At 40.3% G+C, this 13725-nt stretch overlaps 1 protein-coding gene across 2 annotated transcripts; it reads right to left on the bottom strand.

Annotated features, from left to right (window-relative positions):
* Nucleotides 1-1741: 1741 nt before the first annotated feature.
* LOC133905124 (protein ROOT HAIR DEFECTIVE 3) lies at nucleotides 1742-9505 on the bottom strand. 2 transcript variants are annotated; one of them, XM_062346838.1, is made up of 23 exons: nucleotides 9345-9505; nucleotides 8268-8422; nucleotides 8108-8174; nucleotides 7893-7995; nucleotides 7323-7393; nucleotides 7176-7239; nucleotides 7002-7067; nucleotides 6832-6879; nucleotides 6689-6751; nucleotides 6550-6606; nucleotides 6297-6455; nucleotides 6151-6219; nucleotides 5977-6068; nucleotides 5421-5499; nucleotides 4633-4795; nucleotides 3914-4038; nucleotides 3570-3832; nucleotides 3395-3491; nucleotides 3149-3310; nucleotides 2927-3031; nucleotides 2647-2741; nucleotides 2462-2558; nucleotides 1742-2384 (listed from the first exon to the last, which is right to left on the bottom strand). In XM_062346838.1, exons 2-23 carry the CDS (start codon nucleotides 8413-8415, stop codon nucleotides 2151-2153), a joined length of 2427 nt encoding a protein of 808 aa, XP_062202822.1. In that variant the 5' UTR covers nucleotides 8416-8422; nucleotides 9345-9505; the 3' UTR covers nucleotides 1742-2150. The 2 variants fall into 2 exon arrangements, with proteins under 2 accessions (XP_062202822.1, XP_062202829.1); XM_062346845.1 differs by having other exon boundaries at nucleotides 8268-8417; nucleotides 9345-9497.
* Nucleotides 9506-13725: the final 4220 nt, after the last annotated feature.

Here is a 13725-nt window from a genome sequence, read left to right as displayed (position 1 = left end):
TGAAGCAAATGGGCACCTGTATCTTAGGGTATGTGTGTAATTTTGTTAATTAATGATAATATAGTTAATAGAAATAATATATTTGTCAAGTATATGTTTTAGTAGGTCTTAAGAATGTAATATATGAAGAAGTTACCGTAGTTGAGACAAAGATTGATTAAATTGGAAAAATCTCAGAAAAAATTATCTCACTGGATGGTTCGGTGTTTAAGCATTTGTATACACCGAAGTATTTAACTCAGAAGAGAATATTCTGTTCAATACATCGGATGATCCGGTGTTCATACTCACCTGAGTATTTTTGTACACCGGAGCATTTTACACGAGTTATGATTCTGGGTGGCAGAAGGAATTCTACACATCGGATGGTCTGATGCATACAGAGGAGAACTCATCGGAGCATTTGTTCCTGATGAGACTGTAACTGTTAAAGATAGAAGTTGTACATACTGGATTTCGGTGATCAGATGGGTTATACACTCCGGACAATGAACAGTGAGAAGTTGCTCGGTCAAGTTCAAGTCTACACACCGCATAGTTCGGTGATTGAGTTGATGTTAAAATCGGAACATCTGGTATTCATAGATGTATTTGAGTGAAGTTCTAACGGCTAGTTTGTACTGTTGTACACACCGGATGGTCCAGTGCTTGTACTGATGTTGACGTCGGATCATTCGGTGTTCACAGTCTGTTTGAGCCGTTGAAGCAACGGCTAGTTTGTGGGTTGATGCTATAAATATCCCTCCACTCAACCATCTAAGTGTGCTGGAGTCCAGGGAAGTTTATAAACATTTGAGAAGACATTTAAGCTATCAAAGTGCTTAAAATGATCATCAAATAATTAAGCATAAGATTAGGGAGTGATTAATACTAATAGCACTAGAGAGAAGTGTTACTAGATGTTACTGCGTAAAGAGTGGATTAATGAGTAATTCTAACTTGTACCAAATAGTACGCCGGTACTTTGGAGTCTTGACTCACCGGCACCCTAAACCTTAGTGGCTCATACTTGTTGACCCTCTAACTTGGTGTGGATCAGCGACAAGACTCTTATACAGGGACGTAAAGATACTTGTCTTGGTGGCTTAAGCTCCGAAGTGATGACGACGATAAGTGACCGGAAGAAAGACTTTGTGATGAGATCTTATCTTGGTAGCTTAACCTACTTGAGATCTAAGTGGCTCAAAGGTCATGACCGGATGCTGTCTGAGAGCTATAGCCTAGGTGATTACTCCAACATAGACTAGATGTGACATTTATATCATCGATATCACAGAATAAAAATCTCTTATGCCAAATTTACTCTCCCTATCTTATACATTTTCGCATTTACTTCTTACAATATATCCTTATATGTTTACCTTCATAGAGTAGTTTATTAAAATTAGCTATAAGTATGAACTTTTTAAACAGTAAAATAGATACACTAGATGAATATAAAACACACTTAGATAAAAAAAATAAAACTGAATAATATAAAACTTTATAAAGTTTTTAAAACTGAATAATTTTAAATATCTTAATTCACCTCGTAAAAATCACTGATCCCACCGACGACTACACATGTGATGTGTTGGACCGTTGAACACAGCCCATGTGAATGCTCGACAACTGCAAACGGTATTCAGTTTTTCACACCAAGTTCCTTCACGCCCCATGCTTGTGTCAATACCAATTCAACTGCAAACAGCTCACGAGGTCACAGTGCGTTCATGTGTCATTTAGGAAAGCTCCTGTACTCTTTATCTAAAAAAAGGAAAGCTCCTGTGTTATTCAAGAAAACCAGTAATAATCCAAAGCAATATGACAGCAGTTCCAATAAATTTACATCTCTCACAACTATGCAACCGACTATCACTGTGTAGGATATCTGTGTTACCCTGCCCTGGGCCACAATCTTCGATACAACCATCATATAAGATGTTACAGAAAAATGGAATAAAGTTATTCTACATGTTCTTACAAACAACTCCCAGCCCCAAAATTCCTTAAATAACCAAGGTGGACAGCGCCATGTGATGTGCATACATCAGTTTGGGAAGGGCAAGCTTACAAAAACCGCAGCGCACTTCAATCTCCTAGGCTCAAAGCCATCTGCATCCTCAACCGCTAAGGTTGGTTTTTGGCCAAAAGTGAAAAGATCGACCAAATCATTGTGCCACCGGGCTTGAATGTTCAGGCCCTTGCTCTGAGGATGTTATGCTGGATGACCCTGTGGATGTCACGTTGCTGTATGAAGAACCGTTCCTCGTGGATTTTGGCTGGAGTTCCATCTCTCTTTGCCTCTCTGGGGCTGCAGGTCTTTGACCCTCATCTGCTAATCTCTTCAGAATGTTCATTATTGTGGGAACAAATTTTGTCGACAGTGAAAGGATGGCAGGAAGCTGAGTAACATTGGAAACATAGATGTCAGTTTAGACAACCTTCAGGTGGCTTGAAAAAGAGTGGTCTGAATACTCACAAATCCATGTTGGAATTCCCTGCCAATGTCCGACTGTACCCAAATGGCCTTCCCAACAAGGTAAGCAACAAATATGACACCCAAGTAAAGTGGATTCCTGTTATTCAAGTAAAAAGTCAGCCAGATCAAAAGTGTAGATACCTCAACTTACTTTCATGTATGACTTGGCAGACAAAAGAAAATACCTCAGTAATGTCATAAACTCGTTGAATCCAAGGATAGCCATTGCAGCAAGTGCCCATGGAGGTGGCAGCCAGTTGTTGTTCCTCTTATTTGCTTCCTAATGAAGGTAACAGTAAATGTTTAGCATATAGATCTTATTATATGATTATACTAAGTGTATCGATCTCATTTCCCAAAAAAACTCAGAAGTAATGAGCAAAATATAGGACTTTGAAATGACAGACACAACAGGTTTCGATAGCACATATTGAGTAAACTTTGAAATGGATCTTGTGGTGATACCTGCGCAGCTATGGCCTGAGTGACTGTATATTCAGTTTCAGCTTTAAATTGCCTCCACAAGTTTTTGCACTGGACAGGGGTGATTAAAGTTTTTTCCTCGGGAACCTGCTCATGAATGGCATCTCCTCAGCAAAATATATGGTTCGTGTGATTAAAGAAGATGCTAAGGAGTAAGAACTGAGTGCTATTTCAGCAAAGAAACATGAATATGAGCTTCCTTACCCTTTCCCATGAGCTGGAGGCAAGTGGATCAAATGATTGGATACTCCTATCTGTAGTCCCAGGCCTCGCAGTGTCAACAAGAGCAAGGGAAAGAGTGTTCTCAATGTTGTCACCATCCTCGTCCAACCGAATTGCAGCCATTGTAGAAAGCAACTTCATGGACTGTAATAAAATGGGAAAATTAATAAGTTTCAGTTCCTAAAACAATTCTTTCAGTTTCAAATATAGTATTAACATTTGACATACAGCTGAACGAGCAGTTTTAGTAATAGCTTTTATGTCCTCCTTTCCTGTCCACACCCTTGGCATTGAGTCAGCATCACGACTAAATAGTGTCGAGAACCTGCACATTTATTTCAGTTTAGTCTTTGCATAGAAGATATATGTCTCTTTTGAGTTGTAGATATGGAGCGCAGCTCACCTGTCCTTCATGCGAATCAAGACCCTTCCAGCTTCTTCTTTTGCCTTTGATTCAACAACACTCCTCCCATGTTTCTCCAGCTTCGCAAGTACTTCTTTCTCAGTTGCTTCATCAAGTTCAAAAGCTGAAAGAGCAGATTCAAGACCCGAAACAGCAGCTTTTGTCTCACGTTGAAGAAGCTTTCTGATAGCTAGCCAGGTATCTTCACTGGCTGAATCTAGAAGAGCTTCAACCGGTTCTGCCAGAGCTTTGGTAAGTTGTGCCTGAAACAACATATCTAAGATTAGACAATGGTCCATGGTCTGCGCCGTGTCATAAACAAATGAATGTGAACAAGGAGCAACCTCATATTTGGCACAAAGTTCAGATAATTTTGTCACACGAACTGAAGCCGTATGTGCCTCAATGTCACGCTTAAGCTTATCCTTAACTTTTGAGGGGTCCCATGTCACTTGTTGAATAGCAGCATCTGTAAAAGAATATACACGTATGAAATAAAACTTGCATTTAGGTAGAAAAGGAGCAAGGTGCATACTAACAAATAACATTCTTTAGAGTAAGAGTTTACGCAAATGTGCAGAAGTGGCCAATAAATATTGCATTTGGTGTCTGACAAGTGTCGTCATTTTTAAGCGATACCAACAGAAAATTGGCATTATTTCATTGAAAGTCTATTATTTTGTTGTAAATCTATTTAGTATTTACAGCCTGTTTCATATCTCAGCTGGCTGGTACATTTGCCAGCAGGAACCAGAAATGTAACTGTCCGTTCAAGGAGTTTAAATGATAAATTATTTTCATACTTGAACGGTGAACACCAGGAAGATATCCAGTTACTATTGCTGAATGGTTAGCTCTTCTGAATAATTGGTTTGGAATAAATAGTTCTTGTAGGTAGTTAGTTTGTGTACTTCTGGACTAGAAAGGTGCACCACTATATTATACAAACCGATTCTCCAATAGATCCCAGAGTTAACTGGTTCTCAACATAAGTATGTTCCTACAGAGGTGGAGCACTACCCAAAACAAGAGAAGCAAATGACTAACATTCCTGAAAACATACCTTCAGATCCTTTATCAAACTTCTCCAAGAAATTCTGAGTACAATCACGAGCAGCAGCAGCGAATCCCTCCTTTTCTAAGGCCTTGTCAAAGGACTCCTTAAATGCTTCAAAAGTTCTAGTCCGTAAATGACCCAGAAGAGACTGGTAGGCAGGATTGACAAGCTATACGAGACAAGAAAGGCATTGGTGTAAGAAGAAAGTCATCCAAAATAATTGTACCACAATTGAAACAATAAACAGTACAAGCTATAACATCAAAAATTTAAAATTTTCAGTTGGGATTGTAAGAAATCTATAAAAAAAATAGAACTAATGCCACAAAAATGAATACACAAGTTGGACATAATTTAAGTATCAGTTTTTTTTATAAACAGCTTCCACCCTTCGACTAATCAGTTAAAAAAAACCCGTAGTGCAGTCAGGAAGTGAGCATCGATATTCGTGCCCCATGTTAAACTCCAGAGTCCAGACTAAAGAATACTAGTATGGTTTATGAATAAATACCTGTGTCAACTGTTGATCAATCCATCTTCATATAAATGCATGTCATTTCGCAGTCAAATGTTTTAACTTTAATTACCAATATGAACTTTATCTAGATTGACCAAAATGGGTGTAATACTTGTATGTTCAGCATAAAAAATAATATTATATACAGATGGGGTGAGTGTTAGGACGTGAGGACATTTATATACAGAGGTAGTACTTGTTAGGAAGTGAGAGGAGGGGCAATTCATTTCATACAACGAATCAAGTGTCTGAGATAAAAGCTCAAGCATGGGGGAACCTGCAAGAGTTTAGACTCAAGTTGTTGTCTTTTTGAGCTTCTGACACCTTCATCAAAATAAATAGCCTCCATGTCATACCTGCAATTGAAGAATAACAAATCATTAGAGGCAATGTTTACTTTTCTAGATACTTTCATTATTTATGCCAAGAAATCAGCTTGGTTTTCATTTCTGATGGATGATAAACTACTTAATTCATCTGCAACAAATACATATGCTTGATAGAGTGTTTTCCCATTTTTCCTCACCCAAACCTGCTTGTCATGTTAAGTTCATCTTTGCTAGCAGGAAACAAACTAGAAAGGATCTCAAACCAGGACCTGGTCCTGGACTTCGCTGTTTTGCAGTAATTATTCGGTTCTGCGAGTTCTATTGGAACCTATGACATTCTTCTCTCTTGGATAGACTTGGGTAGACCTAACTCAACTAGAAACAAACTAACAATTCAATTGGCAAAGGTCAGTAACCAGAAAGTCCTTGAAAGTTTTCTAAACTTCGTGAAATACTACAACCATAATAAAATAACAGATTACTAATAAGAACGCTACAACTCACTCTGATAAACATCTATCGAGAAGGCTGCTGATCTTCTTCCCAAACCCAGAAACATACTCATGTTGAACGGCCTCCTCAAATTGCCGCCATTCCTTCAAATATAAAAAACATTTAATATCAGTTTATGCATGGAACATTGAAAGATATATCAAGCATAATATGAAATATACTCACCTCATCAGCTGAAAAATCGGCAACTTTCTCATTACCGATTTCCTCACAACGTACAGTAGCCACCATAACCTGGATCGAAGCGTAAAATATATGTCGATATACATGATGTAGATAGCTCAAAATGAAAAACAATGGACGGTACTCACTTTATGAGCAGGAAGATCGAGGTCTTTGTTCTCCTTGATGACTTTCCAAAATTGCTGTGAACTAAAAGAAAAGCCTGAAGCTGGGACAACACCACGCCGGTCTCCAGCAAGTCCACCGGGTGCAATAGAATGCTGAAACCTATCTCTTAAATCGGAAACCTTCAGAAAAAAAAAATGATTTACTATCAGATATAATCCTAGGATGATCAGCAATGAGCACAAATTTAGCAATTTGCATTTTATATATACCAACCTGCTCTTTGAATAGCTCTTCTTTTTCCTCATAACTGGACAGCGCCACAACTTGTACCTGGACGTGGAAAATAAATGCACTTGACTGTGTGTAAATCAAGCAAACATGTTAGCAAGAAGAGAGAAGTTACGAATTTTACATTGAAAAATTCACTAAGTGGAGTTTCTTTATGGGCATGAGGTTTAGGAACAGCATCCCATATCTGCAGAAAAATAAAAAGAGCTCAGCCACTAAAAATAAAAAAGGGCACATCACAAAACAGACTATCAAGTAAACACATACCTTCTGAATATCTTCCCTTAGAATAGGTTCAAGATTTTCTAAGGGTGTCTGTTTGAAACAAAAAAAGTGCAGACATTAGATTTGGAAAGGATAAACCAAGAATGCTGATAGTTGATCGGCAAAGTATTGTAGTTCTAAGCAGCCAAAATTTCGGAATAGCAAGCCCTCACCCTAGATTTGTCGCGAATAACAAATAACAATGTCGTTTTGCGAGGACTGAACAACCTCATCATGACCTACACATGGACAATTCCTGAGGATATAATAATGCCTCCCATGCCACTGGGGGAATAAAGCATAAACAAAATATGCCAAAATTAAAACTGAGGTACTAACAAACTAACCTGGAAAACTGTCTTCAAAAGGGGCTTGTTTGCAGCCTGTTCTCTGCCAATGTCATGACACCACCTACGAAGGAAAACAAAAGAATCACTGAATTGGACAAAGGGAATAATAGGTCCAACATCCATCACTTAGTGAAACAAACTTACATATTGATCAACACAATGTCCGAAACAGCCAAAGCAAATAACGCACTTTGCTTCTCAAAGGCTGTGTCATCCTGAAATTTCATGTAGATGAATTAGGCATCATATAAGCACAATGTGGAGGAAAAGCTCCGTAACAGAAAATGTAATAGCTATCAATCGTCTCATAGCCCTGACACCCATAAGCATTCAGAAGGGTAACTTTGAATAAATTTTAGCTTCAGCTTGTGAGATTATAAGCTGCAGGGAGGATGCAACAGGCAGCATGTTATTAGGCTTATTCAACAAGCCAGAGTCTTCCTTCCACTAGGAGTACAAAATTATCTGAACTAAAATCAATGGGGAGAATCTAATAGGCTTAAGCTTATAAGTTGAATGCAAAAACATGCTGGCTTATTCAAGATGCCCTAGCTAGACCCAGGATGCCTAGATATGAAGTACGGAATGCCAAAAAAAAAAATCTTTGTTTCTATAAAAGGGTCGCAGAAACAAGGTGTTAAAGCATGTGTTTTGGTGACACTGGTAACACAGGTTCAAATCAACTCCAAATTGGAGATATGTTCATTTCATTACCTCTCCTCTCTCTCTTCCATCAGTGCCTTCCAAATCCATCACAAGGGTGCATGGTTCAATGTTTTGGGCCTTCGCCAACCATATACCTTTGGTTGTCTGTGACCTGAAAATTTCGAGAAGTGCTAGTGAAGTTACAGAATATGAATAGGCTCCACCAGAGCAAGGAAAGTTTGTGCTGAGAGAAGGCACAGAAATATAAAAGAATAGTAGCATGCCTTCCTCTGAAAGCATCCATCTCCCTAAAATTGGTACCAAAAAGATGATTCAAAAGTGTACTCTTCCCTGCAAAAAACATTGGAACCAGAGGTGTAATCAGACAAAATAAAGTATTCATTAAACAATATCGAAACAATGAGGAAAGGAGAAACACCATACCACTACTCTGCGGGCCCATTATTGATACAACAGCATATGAGAGCCCGCATTCACCCAATCTAATTTCCTTCATGAAGTTCTCCAGTCCAGAGACATTGAAGACCCCATCTCCATCGATGAGCTGTGCTGAGAAACACGCATCCCCCATTTCTGCTCTGCAGGACACGAATGTATGAAGTATAAACCATCACATTTAAACTCAGAAAGCAAAAACTAAATCTGAAAGCAAAAAAAAAAAAAAAAGAGTATGATTGCAGCACATCGCCCGCCTCCAGGCTCCAGGATTTCTCCAAGAGCAAAATTGGACACAGAAAGCTTAGTATAAGAACTCAGCGCGTAACATCGGCAGAACAAGACTATTTAGGGATTGAAGGACCAGACCATCAAGTTTTACAGCAGGACAAGCAAACGCTTGCCATACTGCAGAATCAAGCAATGCAGATTCTTGAGCATGCCATGCAAAACCCTCCCCAATCGGCCTATGTTTTCCATATTATGCCTCAGAATTCCGGTAGAGATCGAAACAGGAGCATTAAATGGGATAGGATAACTAGCAGGGCAGCAATGTTACTGTACCAAGGGGCGAAATTGATTGATGTGCGCGCTAACTTGGCTTCCTTGGGGCCATCTAAGACTCAATACTACAATTATTACTACAGATCGCACAGCGTACAGTATCAGGGGCGGATTAACGTGGGGGCATGGGGTTCAGCTGAACACCCAAAAAATTATGTTTTGGGTAAGGGGAAAAAACTGGTTTTATCACTCCACCAGGCAGCAAACAAACCGCAACGAACCGAGCGATCCATCCCAGAAAGAAAGATTTGGATTTCAGGGTTCACGCCGTAGGAAAGATTCCGCAGAACAAAACGTGCAAGCAAGCTAGGGCATCGCAACAAACAAAATAAGGAATCAAACACAGGTCGGGACGGATCTCCACCCCACGCCGGCGGCGCACGGGGGTGGGGGGACGAGGGCGCATACGGCTGCACGGCACCCGAGGAAGAGAGGCACGGAAGGACACCGAGAAGCTCGAATCTAATCGAGAAGAGAGAGGAAGAGGAGGGGAGCACGGACCGTCGATATAGCGCCGGGGGCTCACGCGGCGGCCGGCGTCGGCGTCGGCGTCGGCGGTGGCGGAGGAGAAAGAGGAAAGGGGCGAGACGGGAGGAGCACGAAGGCGTGGTCTTTTATTGGCAGGTGGGTGATCGTAATTTTCGAAAAGGCGAAGAGTACGGCCACCGTATATACGTATGCGTATATCAGCAGTATATACAGTACATTTTGGATGCACTTCAAACAGAGTTTTGGCCTGACTATGCACGAGTACATATTGATGTGCCGCATCGAAATGAATTCAAGCTTCCAATTGCTTCGGGGTTACAGTATTAAAAATCGGCTGTCATAGGTGATTATCAGAAATAAAAGGAGTAATGGAGTAATAATGATTAAAAAAAGGACTGCGTATAAAACCAACTCCGCTTGAGTGATCCAATGCGAATGGACCACAGGACGGCTGGCAGCCGAGTGCGTAGAAAATCCACGAGCGCAACATGAACGGGGGGACCCATACCGGCGAGGCGACCGTAGGCCGCGCATGCTGGATTGGAACGTGCACGTGGGGCCACATAGCTATCGGGCCCACCTGCCTGTGAGTGCTATCTCGTCTCAAATCGGGGTCGGTTGGGAGCCAGCCGAAAGGTGGGCGGCCAGCAGCGACCCGGCGCCGCCCACTGACGTGGCACGCGGGCTCTTCCTCTTTTACACTTTACACCCTGCCTTTTTGGGTATTTAACAAACCCCGACCTGATCGATTTGTTAAGCGGACTGTATCTCCAATTTGTCAGATCTACGCATAATTGCATAAACATCGTATCGTATTCAATAATCAATACTCCATTAGATTATAAATACATACTATTTTGAATAAGATATTGTCTCAAATACATAGTTTTGATCACTATTTTTTATTAGAATATATTTTTAAATTTATGATATTATGGAAGCATTTTTAAAACAAATCTATAATTTTAATATTTTTAAACTAAATATTTTGAAAGTTATTGTTAGTTAAAGTTTTAAAAATTGATCAAACATTTTTCAAAATAATATCTATTTATGATAGAAGGGAGCACGTCGGCCTAGTTTGGGGGATGGCCGGGAAAGTGCACATAAATGAAATATAAAAAAAACATGAATGGAATTGAAAAAATGGGTCATGGGAAGGAAATTAGTCACATGAATTTATCCTAGTTCCTAAGACCTCGTGTATGGATTCGTGTGAAAGTTACACGCGCTACGACCAAGTCTTGATGCTGACTCATGACATCACGCATCCGCTGGTTCCGTAGTTGCGGTTAGGGACAGATCCACTTTAGATCATCTCCAACAACTACCACAAATTTTCATTCTCAAAATATTATTACAGCATCCCCTATCACTAACACTGTAGCAGTGTTGTATCACTGGGTACAGATTTTGTTGGAGACGAATTTCTAGTACTACAGTACCTCCGCAAAGTACTGTAGCACGAATTTCTAGGGGTACAGTACCCCGCAAAGTACTGTAGCACGAGAATCCTTAAATTTACAGATCCTGTTGGAGAGGGCCTTATAAAGATGTATAAGATATCAGGTAATTTTTTTGTTTTTTAATAATTTATCATATATATCAGGTTCATATGACGATTCTAATTTAATAAGTTGGACATCTGAACTTTTAATCTGACAAATAAAATATTTAATTATTTTTTTCTGTGTCTGCTACTGATTGATTGCGGTTGTACAAATTAGCTATCTCCGATCAGCTTGTAATTGCTTCACGTACGCAAGTCTCGTTGCGGCTCACAACATCACGCGCGCTGGTTTCGCCGTTGCGTTAGTAACTCGGTTGTACAAATTGGTCGTACGTATAGCAGCATAGTAGCGTTGATATAGAAACTAATATATAAAGGGGCTACTTTTATACCACATAAAAAGTAGTAAAAACTAAGGCAGAGAAGCAGCGCAAGTCCTGGTTAGCTGTAGCGCAACTTCATGGAGTACTAGTTATATATGACCAGCTGCCCGAATGATTGGATCCCTAAGTTCTGTTGATGATTGAACCACCACCTTCGATTTCCTTAAAGACAGGAGCACTCGATCAAACTTTTGGTGATTGTACCTGGGTCCACTGGGGACCATGCATGTATTCATCTCCTCCTGTGCCGCTAGCATATATGTGAGGTTACTTTGTGCCAAAATTCATTCATGCGCAAGAATTTCTGGGACAAAAAACACTACTAAAAAATAGCACCCGGCATTGCTTAAAAAAGAGAGAGTAACATCCGGTCCGACCATGCAGATGAGTTAAAGCTGGGCATCTAGCACAGTGACGATGGGCGAGTAGCGGTGGACACAGCACACGAGCTTGGGAGAAAAAGGGTCAGGGAATAAAGCAGCAGATGTGGCCAAATCTGACGAGGCTGTAGGTATGTGCATGCACCGCTAGTTCTGTTTGATACGGCTAAAATTTATTAGTATTATTTAAAAATTATTTATAGATTCTAAGAAAAACAATTAGTTTATAGATTTAATTTTTAGACTCTCAGCATACCAGTTTTTTATAAAAATTGGTGTCAATTAGCTTATCAACTTTTAGTTTATTTCACTATAAACTAGCTTATTAAAAAGTCATAAGCCAACATTTATTTCAGCTTATCAACTTTTTAAAAAACAAAAACTGCTGATAAGAAAAATAACCACGATCACAATCCGGAAGAGCGCGTGCAGCAGGCAGCGAGCGGATCTCTCTCCACCCGGGTCACTGGTGGCGCATGCGATTTCCGACGGCGCGGCGTCCCCTCACCGGGACAGCCTCCTCGTGCAGCGCCGACGCCCGCACATCATCACATGCCATCACGGCGCGGCGTCGAGCTTGTCCGGTTCCTGGAAAAAAAAAGGGGCGTGGATCAAGAATCTATGAATTCCAGAATAGAATCGATTGTGAAATGTATAAGACGACGACGGAGCGAGAGAGGAAAAAAAAACTCACGGATGGAACGGCGATCTAGCTAGATTAGGCACGGTTGAAAAGTGTTTACTTGGTATCGTCGTCCAAGGATATTTCGTTTCAAAAAATGGTTCATGAGGCCAGCGAGGGGCTATCACTTTCGAGTTAAGTTCATCCTACCGTGGCCGGGATTGGACTATTCCGTGACCGTGCATTTGTAGGTAGAAAGTGGAACACGCGGCCTTCTGAATTTCGGTGTTTGAAGCAGTCAGATGAGATACGTGCAACATCGCCGGTTGCAAGCTATAATAACACGCGCTTACTGCAGGTGATCAATAAGATCTTAGCCACCAAGGCATCGATCAGGTAGGATATATGCGTCGCATCATGTCTGGATTTGACTGAAACAGGTGATCGGCATGCAGCAGCAGCTAGAAGAATTGTGGAGATGAGATGGTGCGGGTAACATCCCCACCAAGCTAAGGCCTAACCAAACAATGAGCTTTCGATATCGGCCCAACCAAAAACAGCTCTTCGGTACCAGCCCAACAGCTCTTCCATATATTAATTTTTTTAATATTTGTAAAATTACATAGCCATTTAAAAAAATACAACAATAGGCTACCGCAACTCGAACGACACTTGTGGACCCCGGCTATCAGTGAATAAAAAATTTAAGTACGTGACACGTGTCATCTGTTTATCGAACAAGATCTTGCTATCGCCCAGTGAACAGGTGACACTTTTTTCTCGCTCATTGAATGTGATGGCAAAGGTGTCGTCTAATGAATAGGTAACAACTTGTTTTGACCGAATTAATTTAATTTGAGATAGTATTGATGTTCACGCGTCACATTTTTTTTGTCAAATCATCCAGTGTCATTAGATGTTTGTGCAATATTTTGGATATCCGGATTTGATGAAAACGAAAAGTTGAACACGGTGATTTTAATGTGAACTGTGATATATACGGCATTAGTATATATGGTACACGATCATTATAATATAAACAAGTACAGCGTCTAAATCTAACATGCCTCAGAGAATATAAACAATAAGATTACAACATCTGGTCTACTGAGTACAACGTGAATATTTTCCCTTCCTCACTGCTTCTGGTCCTACGTCACACGCTAGACGCGCCTTCTCGCGCTTCCTCTCCCTCTTCGTCTCACGGGCCTCTGCCATCATGCGATAATGCTACTCCCTCATTTTCTGCTGCTCCTCCTAAATACACTTTTCCGTAGCTGAGTGTACGTGATGTCATCTAGAGAGGGGTGAATAGATATTTTCTGAAAGAGAAAAATGCAAAGCCCCCAAAAGTCACTTGGATTTTCACTTTCTCCCCCCAAAAGTTGTTTTGTTGAAAAAACCCCAAAAGTTTGATTTTGTCAAAAAAAACCCTCCAAAAATTCAAAAAATAAAAAAATCACAAAATATTCTAAAAAAACTAGAGACAATTCTAAGA

The sequence above is a fragment of the Phragmites australis genome, chromosome 2 (genome assembly GCF_958298935.1).
Source record: "Phragmites australis chromosome 2, lpPhrAust1.1, whole genome shotgun sequence".
Lineage (NCBI taxonomy): Eukaryota > Viridiplantae > Streptophyta > Magnoliopsida > Poales > Poaceae > Phragmites > Phragmites australis.
Note: the sequence above shows the minus strand (reverse complement) of the source record. Positions and strands in the feature narration are given on the sequence as shown.